This window comes from Cervus elaphus, chromosome 32 (assembly GCF_910594005.1).
Source record: "Cervus elaphus chromosome 32, mCerEla1.1, whole genome shotgun sequence".
NCBI classification, from domain to species: Eukaryota; Metazoa; Chordata; class Mammalia; order Artiodactyla; family Cervidae; genus Cervus; species Cervus elaphus.
The window spans coordinates 22,621,339-22,639,273 of record NC_057846.1 but is presented as its reverse complement, the minus strand read 5'-3'; the positions used below and the strand labels follow the sequence as shown (position 1 = coordinate 22,639,273).

Sequence of the window (17,935 nt, the reverse complement as noted above, 5' to 3'; positions counted from 1 at the left end):
AATGGCCAAACACATAAGAATTTCTTTGTATCATGCAAGAAGTATGTACTTTATGTAGTTCAGCAGCTTAACATGTCATTTGAAAAACCTAGGCTCTTTCTATCCTTCTGCTCCATATTGGTATATTAACATTTTATCTTCATGTTTGTTGACTCATGGTTTCAAAATGGCTGCCGCCAGTCCAGGGAGCATATCCTTACAATCTACATTCCAAATTGCAAAAGAGGAAAAGAGATAATGCTGGCACCTCATGTTTATTTTTCATGTGGAAGCAAATCTTCCCATGAAGCATCTCAGCAGATATCAATGCCCTGGCGAGTCACGTGAGTAATTCCTAGTCATAGGGGAGCCTGGGCACTTGAGAAAGTTTTCCTCTTTTTATACTAAGGGATGCAAAGGAAGTTCAGAATTACTTCAGTTTAGCCAAGAATAAGTCTACCAAATCAGCCACTGAAATTTTACCCTTTCTTATATTTTGTTATATTTGCTTCCACTCTTTCTTAGACATAATCATCTTTTAAATATTTACAAAAATGATCTCATTCCTTTACCAACTATTCACTAGCCTTTTTTTCACACAAAATAGTATGCCAGTGAATACAAATGACATAATTTTAATTCCTGTATGGCTTTTCATTATTTGGATGTGCCATAATTTAAACATACCTCTATTACCAAATGTTTAAATTGCTTCTTAATTTTATATTCTAAATAATACTGTATTAAAGATGCTTGTATATGCAACTTTATTTTCTTAGAACATGTTTTCTGAAGTGGCTTGCAAGGCAAAGCATGTATACAATCAAAAATGGCATAAGTATTACCCAACATTGCCACTATGGAAGAGAGTGACCCAGAAATTCACTCCTAGGTGTATGCCTCATGTTGATTTTTTCAAACACCGATCTTGATTCACAAGGACAGTGATATCACATATGGATCACAAACCAGTGTTTTAAAAAACCTACACAAAACAGAATAGAACAAGAATATTAGCAGGCACTGCGTATAGTTTGATGCAACATCTGTTTCTTCTGTGAGTGTGTGTGTTCTGTGTCAAGAAGCAAAATGAGTATTTTGCCACAGGTGACAAAAAGTTTTTTTTAAAATGTTCCCATAGAGGAATGTTCGTGCTTGCCTTCTGATTCCAGTGCTCATATTTTATTTCTGCTTCTTGTTAATTGCCTTGATAAGAAGTTCTGTAGCAGTAACAAATTACAGCGGTGACGGCAATGTTCCTATTTGCTTCTGCCCTAAATGAAAATGTGTCCCGTGAAGTTTTGAAATGTAGAATTTTCACCATTGTTCATAACTAGCCTGTCAGTGAAGTTTTCATTTCCTCTTTACATCAAGTTTCATAGAGGTTTTCTTTTTTATTCATAATGAGTTGGATTTATTTTTAGTTAACTGTTATGATTAATTTCTAGTTTTATTACCTGTGGTCAGAGATAATATACATTGTGCTATAAAGTTTCTACTTTTGGGAAGTTATTGAGATTTTCTCTGTGTATGAGAATATGGTCAGTTTTTCCAACTGTTGTATTTTTATAAAAGTTCCATTCTTATAAGAATTCTATAATAATAAGATTCTATAGTAACATTCTACAATAATAAGATACATTTTCAATGTCTATTGACTACAACTTGGGCTTCCCAGGTAGCTCAGATGGTAAAGAATTCACCTGCAATGCAGGAGACACTGGTTCGATCCTTGGGTTGGGAAGATCCCCTGGAGGAGGGCACGGAAACCCTCTCCAGTATTCTTGCCTGGAGAATCCCATGGACAGAGGAGCCTAGCAGGCTACAGTCCATGGGGTCACAAAGAGTCGGACGTGACTGAAGTGACTGAGCTTGCACACACATTGAGTACAACTTATTGATACTAACATTCAAAGCCTCTGTATCTTTATGTAGCTATCTTACATATTTTTTATTCTTTATATCTTGAGCTGTCATTAAAGTCTCCCACCAAGACTGTAATTTTGCACTTTATATTTCCAAGCCTTCTGTGTGTTGTGTATATTTATGGTACATAAATGCTAATTCACATTCTAAATGCTTAATGTGGATTTGTAGCTGTTTCAGGCTTATGAGATCATAATAAACTTTAATACTATTGATAGACCTGATTTTTTGGTTTACTTTTGGTGGGTTTCTTTGGTCTACTCTTTTATATCTAACATTTCTGTGTCCTTTTACTTAAACTATACATTTAAAAAATAGTTTATAGTTACTTCATGTTGACATTCTTGCAAGAATAGAGTGTAACCCATTCACATTTATTTTGAAACAAGTATATTTGATTTTCTCTTTGATTATGCTTTCAGTATTAGTGCTTCTTGGATATTTCCTTTTTAAAAAAACTTTTCACGTACTTTGATTTTTATGCATCTTTTTTTTCCTTTAGTGATTTGGAAGTTATGCATACAGCTTTTTTCTGTATATTCCAATCTTTTGAAATCAGTGTCTAGAATAAAAGCTATATATTAATGATTCCTTCCTGCTAACAAAAATAAAAATGCTTTTCCTTTCATTTTTGTTGAAATAACTTGGAACTTTGGATCCAAATTATTATATTAAACATTTTAAAAATATGCATCTTATTTTTTCAAAAAAATATTTTCACATAACTACGTTAATACTTATTATTAACACTTAACTGTTTTTTAAGATTTCATCTTTTGCTGCTGCTTTATTTCAAAACCCTATCTTGTTCATTCTTAGATTCTATTATTTTGACTTATTTCTCAATAAACTTGAGTAAATCTAAATAGTATGGGAATATCTCTGTCCTTAGTTTCCATAATTTCTGTCCATGCATGTCTGAATTCATCAGGTACTATTTTAAAAGAATACCTAAAGTTTTGGAGTCAGGTAACCCTAGATTCTAATGCTAGCTGCTCCTCACATTTGCCCTGTGGCAGTGGGAAAATCTCACCACTTTTCTGACTCAGTTCCTCCTGATAAAATGGAGGCATGATCAAGTATTATATAGGATTCATAAGGATTGTACCAAGTTTACATGGGACTCATTTTCTCTGGGCTACAAAATAGCTCACCGTCTGGCCTCCAGACTCCTCCCGGCCTGGGAATGTTACGTACCTGCTGGTCTCCACACACCTTATTGTTTCTCCCTTTGAACTCTTGCTTCCGCTGCTCTCATCGCTTCGGGCATCTCTTTCTTTCCACCTCCAGCCCCCAACACTTTGGCCAGACACAGTCTATATGCCTGAGTGCATTTGGGGATTCAAGGAAAGCTTCCAGGAGGAAACAATATCTGAATTGAATGTGCCTGTGTCTGACTCCCTTACCACCCAGTAAACAGGCACCTCACTTTAGACTTCAAGTCTGACACTGTTTTCACGAGGTCCCCTCCCACTAGGCTAGATTCTAGAACAAAACAGCATGGAGATGCTATGTCTGAACATAGTGACCTACTTGGTGCCCAAGAAATAGACTCAACTATTTTAAACTGAGGCTGGCTCATTCCTCTCCTGCTCTATTTTCTGATGATAAGATTGGGTGTCTCTTTCTCAGGGCAACCATTTCAACTTGTTCAAGGTCGGGGATGAAAAAACTGAGGCCACAGCAGCTCCTAACATCTAAATGCTTTTCATTCTTTTGCTTCATTTTGGAAGAGGCAAGAGTTTGGCTTAGAATCCTTGCTTGAACTCAGTGATTTTTAGGCATTTCCATCAGTGCGGTACTTCTGAGTCCAGTCAGATTATTATTCCCAGGCTGGTCAGATACTACTTTATACTTGATTCTGGGCTTCCCTTGTGGCTCAGCTGGTAAAGAATCTGCCTACAGTGCGGGAGACCTGGGTTCGATCCCTTAGTTGGGAAGATCCCCTGGAGAAGGGAAAGGCTGCCCACTCCAGTATTCTGGCTTGGAGAATTCTGGACTGGATAGTCCACGGGGTTGCAAAGAGTCAGACGTGACTGAGCGACTTTCACTTTGACTTTCTCTACTTGATTCTAGAACAGGCAAAGATACACTAGAAGAATTAGTAGTTGTAAATATTCTATAGAAAAAGTTTTAATTGAGACATTTTGTGTTCTAATTAATTTTTGTCATTGTTTCAAACTGAGAAAGATAACCATTAGCCAATTTTGCTAGTTCTTGTCATAAGACACCATGTTGTATTGTTATTCATCATTCAATCACTCAGGTGTATTCAACTCTTTGCGATCCCATGGACTGCAACACGCCAGGCTTCCCTGTCCTTCTATCTCCGAGTTTGCTCAAAGTCCATTGACTCAATGTCCATGGAGTCTGTGATGCCATCTGACCATCTCACCCTCAGTCACCCCCTTCTCCTCCTACCCAAGTGTTCTATAGAAATGACATTTAAAACCCACTTAAACAAAATTAGAGCTAAATACAATACCTATCACTAATACATTTTTATTTAATAAAAATGAAAAAAAATTTTCGTTTCAGCTAATGTTATTTGCTTCCTAAAATTGCCCCACGACCCTATCTTGATTACTGAAGAAAGTAACCATTAACCATCTTTCTCCTCCTTAGGCTGTGAGGTTGAGATTCTTGGCGTCAGACCTACTTACTGCCTCGAGTATAAATCTGTCCCAACGGATGCCAATTTTGCCAACGCAGTCAGCGGCGCTCTTGACGTCTTCAAGTGAGTGTCCCAAATTCTTAGCCGTGCCAGTGTTCTTCCTTGTTTCCAGGACCAATAAAGAATGCTCAAGTGGATTAAGAACCCTTTGGGATAGGTGGCCCAGTGTTTCAGAGAGGTGGTGAGCCTTTCCCGTGGTGATTGCTACCAGCTAGCGTGAGAAATTTTAGGTAGGGGTGGTCTTTGGAAACATTGAATTGACAGCAAGGAAGTCTCCAGGTATTTGGGACGTTCTTCTTTGTGTTGATGGATAGTAGAGAAGCAATGTGAACGTCAGTATTTCTCTAATCATGATATAGTGAATGCTTGGCTCTCAGAAGACATCGATAAGTTTTTGGCAAAAAAAAAAAAAAAAAAAAGGAAAATCTGTGGTGGAAAAATGTTTGGAGAAACTGCCTACTCTGCCATCTTCTTTGGAAACATACAAAGCCTATTGGCATATTAGTACATAAAAGCTTTTTCCTTCTTCCCCATGCAACTTATCATCACACCAGTCTGAAAAACACAGAAGTCAGTAGAGCTCTCCTGAATAGCAGACTAGAGTCGGGGAAACTGACTTAACTTCTAAGTCTTGAATTTTTTTAATAGTCAACAACTTCAACTATCCCTTTAAACTGCCTCCATTTCTCTCTGCCTAATTCCTTCTTTACAATCCACTTCAATAAGGAAAATGGATGTGACATCCTGCACTTTTTTACATTGCAAAGAGATCTGGACAGAATCCTAAGGTGATGGGAGATCTGGGTGTCCCTGAAAGCCCAGGGCCGGGGGCCCCTCATAGCTCTCAGGTAACTGGGCTCATGGCCACATGTCCTTCTGGCATGGTTCCTGGGCTGGAGGCTATAAAGGGCCAGAAACAGATCTGTAGGCGTTCCTATCCACCGCTCCTCGCCCGGCCCCTCCGTGACAAATGAGCTGACCTGTGATGGAGACCAGACCCATGTGGAAAACAGCTGGCCACCAAGAATTTGTCAGCTAAGCTCCAAACAGGCAAGCGCGCTCAGCCCTTGAAGACTCTGGTCCCTCATGAATCAACGTGCTCCCACATAGACGTCTTTCACAAAAGGCATGCGTATAAATCCCCAAATCGCAAGCATCGCAGCTCCAGTGCTCTTGGCATCTGGGGTTGACAGCTTCCTGACACAAAGCCATCAGGTAAACCTGTGAGACTTGATAGCTTTCCGACCACACGGAGATTTATGAACATGCCAAACGGCCTTAAAGAAGCCAGGCCAGTGGCTGCTGAGTTAAGGTGCAGTGTCTAAAACCTAGTGACCTGAAAGCATTTCATTGAACTTCAGTGCAACCAGTCAACATTGTGAAATTCTCCCCCCGCCCCCCCCCCATCCAAGCCCCACCCTGGAGGTGTGCGTGGTAAACATAGGAGGCACTGTGAGGACCAGCACGTCTGGGATGCTCCAGGCTCAAGTACATAAGGCAGCTAAACTCGGAGGCACGTCTGAGGGCATGATTTTGTGGCAAGTTCCTTTATGTTCAAACATGGTGGAGGAAATGCCATCAGCCCATCAGTGTAATGAACATGGGCCTCAAAAAAGTTTACGGAGAGATGTGAAAATGCCATTCCCGAGTAAGAATTTTTCCCACCGCCTACATTACGGGGACCCTCCGTGATGTTTTGTTCTCTGCTGTCTGTAAAGGCAGGGGGATTTGTTATCAGTCATCCACATGTTAGCGAGTATGAATGATGATAATTTTGTTTGTGAGAAACAACCAAATAATAACTTAACACAGTTCTCACCATGGAGGAAGGACCGATGCTGAAGCTGAAACTCCAATACTTTGGCCACGGGATGTGAAGAGCCGACTCATTGGAAAAGACCCTGATGCTAAGAAAGTTGAGGGCAGGAGGGGAAGGGGGCGAGAGAGGATGGGAGGGTTAGAGGGCATCACCAACTCAATGGACGGGAATTTGAGCAAACTCTAGGAAATTGTGTAGGACAGGGAAGCCTGGTGTGCTGCTGTCCGTGGGGTCACAGAGTTGGACCTGACTTAAGCAACTGAACAACAATATTGTGGAGGAGAGAGGACACGGTATTTGTTAAAGAGGGACCAGTCTGTTTTGTTCTAAAAAGAGAAAATCATGCTTGACTGGCAATTTCCCTTACCTTGAAACCCGTGTATCCTCCAAACCATGAATGAAGTACACCTCTGGGTATGAGAACATCACAGTATCGTTAAAGGGTGTGCCCTCTTGGTGATTATGACCGTGGAGAAGGAAGACGCTGGGCTGAACCTGCTCTGGACTCCATCCCCGTGCAGTGAACGGCGTCGGTGTGGACATTTTGAAAGCCTGGGCTGTGGAGCAATGTGTCCTGACCTTGCACGCGGAAGGTTCACAGTCTCCAGTCCTAACCACGACTCCCCCTGGAGAAGAGATAGGCTACCCTCTTCAGTATTCTTGGGATTCCCTAGTGGCTCAGACTCAGAATCCACCTGCAGTGCGGGAGACCTGGGTTCAATCCCTGGGTTGGGAAGATCCCCTGGAGAAGGGTGTGGCCACCCATTCGAGTACTCTTGCCTAGAGAATCCCCATGGACAGAGGAGCCTGGTGGGCTATAGTCCATGCGGTCACAAAAAATCAGACACGACTGAGCGACTAAGCAGCCATGACTCAGGTCTGTGAGGCCCTGAGTAACTCCTCGCATCCTTTCTGGCCTGTTTCCTCACCTGCAAAATCTGCCAAAGCTATTCTCTGGGGACGCTCTTCACCACAGACCCAGAGTCTGGAGGCACATCCAACAGAGCTCACGCCGGGAAATGAGAGCGACTGCTGCCTTCGCCACACCTCACACCCGGCTTTCTTGGGAATGGTGGGACCCGATAGCCGAATGAGAACCATTTCCACAAGTCAGTTGGGCTAAGCAGAATGTTCCCCTATTGGTGCGGGCTGCTGAGTCCTTTCAGGGTGTTGGGTCAAGATGTCGAGTCAGCCCCACCGGGGTCTCAGTGCTGGCTCCGATTCTCATGAGCTCAGTGATGTGGACAACCATCTTGAACTCTCTGTTTTCAGTATTCGTACCTGACAGGGTTGCTGTAAGGATGAATTCCGATAATGCATAAAAAGCCCTCAACTTAGTGCCTGACTTAAGCACTTGGAGCTTCCCCCCATGCCTCAGCCATAAAAAAAATCCACCTGCAATGCGGGAGATGCAGGAGGCACAGGTTCGATCCCTGGGTTGGGAAGATCCGCTGGAGGAAGACATGGCAACCCACTCCAGTTTTCTTGCCTGGAGAATCCCATGGACAGAGGAGCCTGGCAGGCTACAGTCTGTGAGGTCACAGAGAGTCGGACACAACTGAATTGATCTAGCATGCACGCACACACTGAGCACTTACTATTATTATACCTTCTACCGACAGTTACGGAGCTCCTACAGTATACCAGATCCTAGACTGAGCTGAGATACGATAGAGCGTGAATGCACCCCGGGGGCGAAAGAACCCTGTGATTTAGAGGGGAGAAAGATACATAAATGGGCAATTAGAGCACAGTGTGAAGAATCACAACCTGGAGATGAACCAGGAATGCTGCAGGAGCAGCCGGGAGGAGCACCCGGGAGGACCACCCAGCTGAGCCAGGGCGTGCGGACACGCTCCTGGAGGAGGCAGCATCTCCCTGAGACCTGAAGGACGGGCGGGGGTGTTCGTTCATGCAACCACGCTCTTGAACTACTCTGGGGTTCTTTTTCCTCTGCTGTAGATCACAAGGCCCAAGGCGCTGCAGGCATTCAGGACACACGTTCTCTCATTCTAAGGGTCGGGGAGACCAGACCCAGAGAGACCTTGCCGCCTCCCTTGTGTGTTTAAATAGAGTTTTTCGAGATAAATGAGGCAGTCTGCCAAGAGTATTTGTTATTAATCCTTGTAAAGTCCAAGCAAAGGAGTTAGCCTTCATTCCTTTTCCATTGTTTCCTCTTTTGTCAGTTGCTCTTACCACTACACTCATCATCACCAGCATCCTCACCAATGTAGTTCTGTCCCCTGCTTTGGGGGGGTTCTGCCGGGGGACAGTCACAGTGGGAAGCCCCCCGCTGTGCGGGGCGGGGAGGGCACATGGCCCCGTGTTTTCTCTCCTCCCAGACTCCCTCAGCCTCCTGCTCCAGTTCATCTCTCTAGTTCCCACTCGGTCTCAACCCCGAGTGGAGGCTTAAATAGCTGGGTTTGTAACACCAGTACTCTGGCCCCGAGCGGGCATTTAGCCAGAACCGAGTCTTCCTGGGAGGCAGGAAGTGTGGTCAGTGCCAGAATTCACTCTGTGTCCACCCTGGAGCTGAGCCGTCCTGGGTGCCCGGGGAACAAGCATGCTGGGGGTGTCTGCAGATGTCAAGCCTTGAACACAAACCTGTCTGCCTCCCGCGAGGTGGCCTGGTAAAGCTTGCTGTTACTCTTGCCGGTCAGCTACACCTACAGCTCAGAGTTTCCTTTAGAGGCTTCCCCGAAGGCCAGCAGTAATGGGGCAGCCGTTACTTGAGTGATCATCGCTCCTCTTCTCTATGATCTTCCGATGGCACCCGGCAGGAAGGAGGCCTTTCAGAACCGTCCCCTGCCTGTGGCCACCTCGTCCGACTCCTGGGTCCCGATGAGCTGAGAGGGGAGGTGACACAGAAGCACATCCTGTGGCTTTCGTCACCATGGCGCTCGGGACTGGCCGGCCTAGATGTACTCGTCCTGTCTCTCCCTCGGAGAACCCGCTTGCTTGTTTCAGGGTGTCAGCTGTGCTCGGCCTACAGGCCCGCCCCCACCGGGGCCGCAGGTCGGGAGGAGAGAAGGCTGGGGGGCTTCTCTCAGCCGCACCTCTCTTGCTGCCCCCCAGGAGTGGCCAGGCGGACCTGGCGGCCATCTACTACGAGCGCGTCGACGTGGAAGGCCACCATCACGGGCCCTGGTCGCCACAGAGGAAAGACGCCGTGAAGGCCGTGGACACCGTGATGGCGTACTTGACCAAGTGGATCCAGGTGACCGGAAACCCGGCCCCCTGGGCTAGCCTCCCCTCTGTCCGTCTCCTCTGTCCCCTGGACTGTCCCAGCCCTCCACATCGCCTTTCTTGCTCTGAGAGCTGACTGGGCCAGCTCGAGGGTCTGCGGGTACGGGGGTGGGGGTAGGTTCTCTTTTCTTCATACAGTGAATCACTCAGTCGTGTCCGACTCTTTGCGACCCCACAGACTATACCGTCCCTGGAACTCCCCAGGCCAGAATACTGGAATGGGTCGCCGTTCCCTTCTCCAGGGGATCTTCCCAACCCAGGGATGGAACCCAGGTCTCCTGCATTGCAGGCGGATTCTTCACCAGCTGAGCCCCCAGGGAAGCCCTTTCTTCATACAGCATCTCCCCAAACACTCCAAGATCCCCTGTGAGCAGCTGGGCCACTGGTGCTGAAGTGACCTGATCTGCATGGCCTCCAGGCTCATCGGGCGAGGTGGACCGATGCTTTACCCCAAGGCTAAAGTCTGGTCACCAGGTCGCCGGGAGCCTCGAAACCAGGCCTGGGTTCTGTCCCCGATCCTGCCACACCCTTCCTGAATGACTTTAAGCACAGGATTATTTCTTAATTTTATTTTTTTAAGGCAGTATAGTTGATTTGCAATGTGCTAATTTCAGGTGTACAGCAAAGCGATTCAGTTACACACACACACGTATGTATATGGTTCTTTTTCACTATAGGCTATTACAGGTATTGAATATAGTCCCTTGTATTTTTACAGTATTCCCAGGTGGCCCAGTGGTAAAGAATACATCTGCCAAACAGGAGCCTCAGGAGACGTGGGTTCGATCCCTGAGTCAGAAAGACCCCCTGGAGGAGGGCATGGCAACCCACTCCAGTATTCTTGCCTGCAGAATCCCGTGGACAGAGGAGCCTGGTGGGCTACAGTCCATGGGTTTGCAAAGAGTTGGACACGACTTAGTGACTAAACCACCACCACCATCTTATTGTTTATTTTATATACAGGAGTGTATATGTTAATCCCTACCTCCTAATTTATCCTTCTCCTTCCACTTTCCCCTTTGGTAGCCGTAAGTTTGATTTCTATGCCCATGAGTCTAATTCTGTTTTGTAAATAATTTCATTTATAGCATTTTTTTTTTTTTAGATTCCACATAAAAATGGTATCATATGATATTTGACTTTCTCTGTCTGACTTAAAAGTATTAATGTTTTAAACTTTCCTGGGCTTGATTCTTCAAACCTGTGTAAAACGGGCAAGTGAGAGTCGTCATATTTCCCACACGAGTTTTTTGCAAGCCCCAAAGAGGATGAAAACCGAGTGGCTACCTTAAAAACCTGGAGCCTGTATGTATCACGTTCAGCCTGGGCTTCCGGGCTCCCCTCCCCAAAGTGCTTCTGCTACGATTTTGAGCCGTGTCGCATCAAGGCAGACAAGTAGATGATTAAATTCAGAACTGAGGACGAACTCTTGCTCCTATATATAGTCTGTAAGTTAAGTAAGGACTTTGAGAAAGTCAGGTACACACCGCTATGTTTAAAACGGATAACCAACAAAAACCTACTGTGTGGCGCAGGGAAGTCTGCTTAGTGTTATGTGGCAGCCTGGATGGGAGGGGAGTTTGGGGGAGAATGGATACATGTATAAACGTATGGCTGAGTCCCTTCATTGTTCACCTGAAACTATCACAACATTGTTAATTGGCTCTACCCCAATACAAAATGTTTTTGGTGTGAATAAAAAATTAAAAATTAAAAAAAAAGAGAGAAAACACCTCTTTGCAAGACAGCTGGTGTTAAGAGGGTCCTTCTGTGGACACCGTCCTGACCGCCTCTCCTGTCCGCCCCCCCCCGCCCCCCACCAAGGAACGGGAGCTGCAGGACGACCTTAATGTCATCATCTTCTCAGATCACGGGATGACTGATATTTCGTGGATAGACAAAGTGATTGAGCTGTATAACTACATCAACCTTCGTGATCTGCAGCAGGTGAAGGGGCGAGGGCCAATCATGAGCCTGTGGCCAGCCCCTGGGAAGCATTCGGAGGTACGAAGGGTGGGTGGTGGGCCAAGTCAGGGGGGGCGGGGGTGGGGGTGTCTGTGCTGGGTCTTTGTCGTTTCAAGGCGGAAACGCAGGGCGACCTTGGGGGGCCAGGACTCTGGAGACAGATGACCCACCCGGCCCCTCCCTCGCCGGGTGACCTCTGTCCGGCGGTTCATCCTCCGTGTCTTCTCTTGTCTGAGATGAGCTCGGAACGTTAGTGGCTCTGAAGCGAGACAAGGATGTGCAGTGCTCAGCTTGCCAAGGGCTCAGCCCCTAACAGGGCTGCTTTCTTCTTGGCCGACATGCAGCACATGCCAGGCACAGCTGGGCACAGTGGATGCCCGCCCAGGGTGCTCTTCTCTGCAAGAAAGTGGCCAGTCCGACCTGTTCCCATCAGGGCCCGGGGAGGAGAAGGTGACCAGTGAACCCGGGGCGAGGCTGAGTGTGCCATAGGTCAGCCAGGGATGGGGATCCAACCCTCAGCCACTGAGCGGCTCCCTGACCGGCCCTCCTGCTGCGTCTCCTGCCTAGGAGCTGGCGGCATCATCGCTGCCCTCCTGGGTGGTTCTGAAGCACAGAGAAGCTTGCTGGGCCCACGGCAGGGGCCGCGGATGGTCACCAAGGACAGTGATCACCCCTGGAGAGTGCCATTCCCAAGAGGATGTGGCAGTCCTTGCCCCCCGGGAACTGGGCACCTGGGATTGGTGAGACCGCCACTCACCCCTCCCTCCAAACAATACTTCCGTCTGAGTGGCTGGCACACCACGCTGAGAAGCTAAAGGAGCAAGTGGCACCTCTGGCTGACTGCTTGGCCCCATGTGGCTTGATCGTCTCCCAGTGCAGGCCCTGGGGCTTCCGCCCACTCCCGGAGAGAACTGCCATCTTTCTCCGGGGGTCCCACCCCACCTGCAGTGGAGGTGCCACCCACAGGGAGCCAGGAATGGGCCTCAGCGGGGCCTGGTGCCTCCACCCGTCCTCACCCCAGTGACGTGGTTGGTGTTGATGGAGCGCTGGTGCAGGCTGGGGGGGCGGGGGGTGTCCTCCTTTTTGGCCCAGAGAGAGACCCTCCTCCCAACCCTGCCTGCTCCCTCCCACCTAAGAGTCTGAGATCTGTCTGTGTGGAGTTGAGGAACACGGTGCCCACATAGCCGTTCCCCCCAGCCTTATCCCCTCCCCACACAGACGCCCCCCTTTTTCTCAAGCTCCGTGGTCAGCAAGTTCAGGTGCTCAACGTTCCCATGAACTCCGTAAGTGTGAAACTGGGAAGAATACTTTCCACGCTGGCCACTCCTGCAGTCAATGGCTTCTTGCAAAGGAGTTCCGTTTCGCAGGCAAGGCACACCATCCATGTCTCCAACTTGGCACCTGGGCCCCAGGATGCCAGGGCATCAGCGGCTCGCTAGCTGGGGAGTTTCTTGCTTCCAATGTGGTGTGTACGTCAGGCAGGTGCAAGCTGCCTAAAGCAGTTGGTGGATTATTCAGGAGCAGGGACTGTGTTTGGTTGACAGCTCATCACATGATGGATGCAAGAGTTTGTGAGACCCACTGCGTGCCATCAGAGTTTCCACTTAACTAAAATCTTTCTGGGGATGCACCCTCCTTTCCTTAAGAATTACGGTTTTCTAATATAGGAAATTATAACTCCCAGGGCCATTAGAAACTCTCTACCAAGCAGCCTAAAGACTCATTATTTTCCAGAGGTGAGTGGATAAACTCAATTTTCTATTCAGGTCTACCCAGGAATGAATGTCTGATTTGGCTAAGTATCAGCCAGTTGATTTTAATTTTAGCCATACAGATTTAAGCTGCTGTTAAATACTGAAAATACATACAGGGTTTATGCCTTCATCAGATCAGCAGTGTAATTAATGGCAAACAGTTACTAGTATTTTTCTTTTTTGGCCATGTGGCATGTGGGATCCTAGTTCCCCGATCAGGGTTGGAACTCTAGCCCCCCTACTTTGGAAGCATGGAGCCCTAACTACTGGACTGCCAGGGACGTCCCTACTAGTTCTTTTAGAATCAGGTGTAGGTAGGACACGCTCTAGGTCTAGTCAAAGAATAAATGCATTTCTTTGATCTTGGGGGTATTTAACGCCAGGCAGACCAATTCCTCATTCGTATTTTAATTTTGCTATAGTATTTTTGACATGAATAAGTTTTTATAAGAGGATCCTCTCCGCCAGGACCAATATATGGTCACGTATATGTAAGAAAGAGAATGCAAACCTGGTCCTTCTTGGTTCTCTTTACAGATATATAACAAACTGAGGCGAGTGGAGCACATGACTGTCTACAAGAAGGAAGACATTCCAAGCAGGTTCCATTACAAGAAAGGGAAGTTTGTCTCCCCTCTGACCCTAGTGGCTGATGAAGGATGGTTCATAACTGAGGTAAACAAAAAACACACAACAAGACATCCATGATACAAATTCTATCAAATAGCCAAATGTAAATAATTACTCACCTTTTCCACTTGAAAAATGTTTGTTCTTACCCAAGTCTCTCATTGGCTGCGTTATTTCCTTCTTGAGACAATTGAAAGGCTTGGTCAGATGACTGCAGATGCAAACGGGAGGCTCCCACCCAGAGCCAAGGTTTAGACTTCCTGGCTCCAGACTTGTTGTATTTTAACAAATGGGCCTTAACTCAATTACCAAGGCTTACAATGTAACCTATTCAGTGGAAAGTGGAACAATTACTGTGAACCAAAGCAATTGCTTTAGGGCATCGAACAGCCAGGGGAGGCTCCGCTTTGCTTTCACCTTAAACAGCAGTGATTGGCAAACAAAAGTCCGCCTGCAGACCCAGGTCTCAGGTTTGCCAACTTGATTTTACAGAGCTTCTCTTGCCTTCTGAGTCCAAACCCTGATTGCCTGATGCCCTAAAGACCTCAGCAGCCTTCTCCTTGTCTGCCGGGACACCGTGCTCACCCGGCTCTTCCATCAGCTTTGATACCTGGCCAGCTGGGAAAGCCCACCTCCTCACCCCCTTCCAGGGGAATCTGCGGTTCTGTGTATAGTCAGTTTCCAGACAGAGCCTGAGTCCTTGTCTGTATGAACTTGAAGCTGGGCTGCAAACTGATCAGACTGGAGAGTAAGAGAGAGTGGCAAATGTTGGCACATGAGGGTCGTTGTAGAGTTGAATTTGAGGTTGCGCATCCGTAGATTCAAATGATTGCAAATCAGAAATATTTAGGGGGGAAAAAGAGTCCCAAAAGTTCCAAAAAGCAAAGCTTGAATTTGCTGAGTGTCGGCAACTATTTACATCACATTTCCATTATATTTATGGCAACTATTTACATCACATTTCCATTATATTTATGGCAACTATTTACATCACATTTCCATTATATTTATAGCTATTTATATCACATTGCATTGTCTGCGGTATCATAAGTAATCTAGAGAGGATTTAAGATACACAGGAGAATATGTGTCCTTATATGCAAATGCTATGCCATTTTGGATAAGAGACTTCAGCGTCCATGGATTTTGGTACCCAACGGGGTCATGGAAACAATCCCCTGTGAACACTAAGGGACAATTATATCAGACCCAAGACTGGTATTTAATCCGCCAGAGTGAGGGCGGGTGGCCATCAGCAGAAATATTGATCAGGCAAATGAATAGACATTTAGGGACCCAGGTGTGAAAAACGGGGATTCGCTGATGTGAACTTTATTCGCAAAGATGGTTCTGAGCTTCCTAGCAGCCAACTCAAAGAGGAAAGCGCAATGAATATACAGTATATATTACTGTAGCTCAAGGTGTATATAGCATAAAAACATAAATGTTTCTTTAGAAAATCACGGCAGTCCCTGGTCCCCTTAAGAGAAATTTAGATATCTTTTAGTCAGTCTTTTGTTGTACCTTAGTCTCCTAGACTATCTTAATCATTTTACTATCTTCGAATTTACAGATTTTTATTTTTAAGATTCACATATGAAAATTATAATTGTGAGACAGGCATAACTAGTGCTATGACAGGCGCCCTGAACTAAGAGTAGGCCTAAGTTTCAGTTTCTCCCAAGGGTGGGGTAATTATCTGCCCTCAACAGGCCACCAGAGACCAGCCAATCAGCACGCGCCCAGTAAACCTCCGGGGAGAGTCCCCTGGAAATTCCCGCGCGGGCGCACGCGAAAGTTTTAAAGTGTGTTTGACCAATGAAATTGCTTTGCAAACATGTAACCAATCCGCCTGCACCAACTACCTACTGCTTATGTTCGAAAATTGAGCACCCTATAAATGTGTGTGACAGCTTGTGCCCGGGGCTCTCTGACTCTGCACCACTGCCTTGGTTGCGGCAGGGGCCCTGACTCGAGTCAGCAATAAATTCCCTTCCTTTGCGTGTTGCATTGTCGTGGAGGTCTTCTCTCTTCCCGCTTGGGGATTCAGTTATCGGGCATAACAATAATCTCTGATCCTTAGATATAATAATCTAAGGACTTTAATTTCTAGTTAAAATTTATAATTTTATAATTCATAAATTATAATTTTTAAAGTTATAATTTCTAATTTTAATGGATAATTTCTGATACTTAGATTTAATATTGGGGTTTTACTCTATCTTCTGAAAAATCCTAAAAGCGAGCACCCATTCTTTCCCTGCTTAGATTTTTTTTTTTTCTTTTACATCTCCTTGCTGTTTATTAAACTTACTTGACTACAGAGAATTGAAAACGTCGCTCTAGGCCCCTGTTGCTGCTCTGTGCCAAGACTCTTAATCTCCCCCATTCTTATTTGCAAAATCTCTCCCCACGTGGTGACAGAACCTGTGTTTGCTCTGTAACCTCCATACCAGTACCCAGCGAGGGATCTCACTTTGCATCTGCAGCGGGACGGTTTCTCAGCTTTAAAAGCAGCTGCTCTGAGTCTAGGTTTGGCTAGCAGAGGAGCCTTTTTTTTCTTTCTGGCTTAAATATGAAAACAGCTGAGTCAGGACAAATTGCTGCTGTTTGGGGCCAATAAAACAGAATCCCATCTTTCCTTCCTTTTTCCCTATAACCGCTAGCCCAAAAACATGCAAGATTTGGTTTCCTTGGCAAAAATGCCCTTCCCATATAAACACCAACTTAAGTTCTGCAGGCTCTTAGGCAGCTACTCCAACAGGAAGATGCCATGGAGCACTTTCTGTTTTTTATTTTTTTTAAATGGTTGCTTGGAGAGCTGTCCCTGAAAAAGATAAAGGCAGGGAAACAGATTGACTTTGTCACCTGGAATGGCACCATTATCCGGCGTGACTGCTGACGTCATAAAAGCAAGGCCCGCTGCCCAGTGGCTCCCACAGACTGTTTTTCATCGTGAGAGTTAATATACAGACTGGATTCCCAACTAGTGCCAGTACCTTCTCTGGCCTCCTCTCCTACAGGGGCAGGAAGCTGAGTGTGTTCATTTTCCCAGAAGACTAACCATGAAGCAGCAGGAAAAAAACAAAAACAAAAAACCCAGGTCACCTGCCTAGGTTAAGCCCCAGCCTGTCACACCTGCCAAGCTCCTTTCTTCAAGCATGGAAACAGGGCTTCCGAAATGGTGCCTCCACCCCTCTGTCCCCCTAAGACCTGGTCACCATCCTCTGTAAACCGTCTCTTTGCATGTCCTTGTCAGGGGATAAGCGTCACTGAGGGCATGGTCCCTCAGTCGTGTCTGACTCTTTTAGACCCTTTGGACTGTAGCCCACCAGGGTCCTCTGTCTATTGGGTTCTCCAGGCAGAAATACCGGAGTGAGCTGCCAGTTCCCTCCTCCAGGGGGTCTTCCCGACCCTGGGATCGAACCCATGTCTCCTGTGTCTCCTGCACTGCAGGCAGATGCTTCACCCTCTGAGCCACTGGAGTTGTCACAATGTCTAGGGTGGTCCAAACATCCTCAGGAGGCAGGCCCAGTGATGCTTCCTCGGGGGGAAGCTCCTTGAGGACAGGTCTGTGGCATCTTGACCGGAGTGTTCCTCTGTGGAACCTGGTACATGGCAGAGACTCAGTACATGTTTGTGGAATACGAAATTAAGAAATGAATTCGTAAATAGAGACAGCTGGCTCTTGATTACTTGTTGTTATTGTTCAGTTGCTCAGTCCTGTCCGACTATTTGCAACCCCATGGACTGCAGCACGCCGGGTTTCCCTGTCCTTCATTACCTCCCAGAGTTTGCTCAGACTCACGTCCATTGAGTCAGTCATGCCATCCAACCATCTCATCCTGTGTCACCCCTTTATCCTCCTGCCCTCAATCTTTTCCAGCATCAAGATCTTTTTGACAGATTGTTTACTTTGTAGGCTAATAAATCAGTGACTAA

The 17,935-nt window shown here is 46.3% G+C and overlaps 1 protein-coding gene across 1 annotated transcript in view; it reads left to right on the top strand.

Annotated features, from left to right (window-relative positions):
* Positions 1–17,935, top strand: part of ENPP6 (ectonucleotide pyrophosphatase/phosphodiesterase 6) — an 81,099-nt gene that overhangs the window by 47,666 nt on the left and 15,498 nt on the right. Inside the window, exons 3-6 of the mRNA XM_043893797.1 lie at positions 4,531–4,642; positions 9,474–9,615; positions 11,469–11,648; positions 13,901–14,038. Coding sequence (XP_043749732.1) covers positions 4,531–4,642; positions 9,474–9,615; positions 11,469–11,648; positions 13,901–14,038 — 572 coding nt within the window. The remainder of the gene's footprint in view (positions 1–4,530; positions 4,643–9,473; positions 9,616–11,468; positions 11,649–13,900; positions 14,039–17,935) is intronic.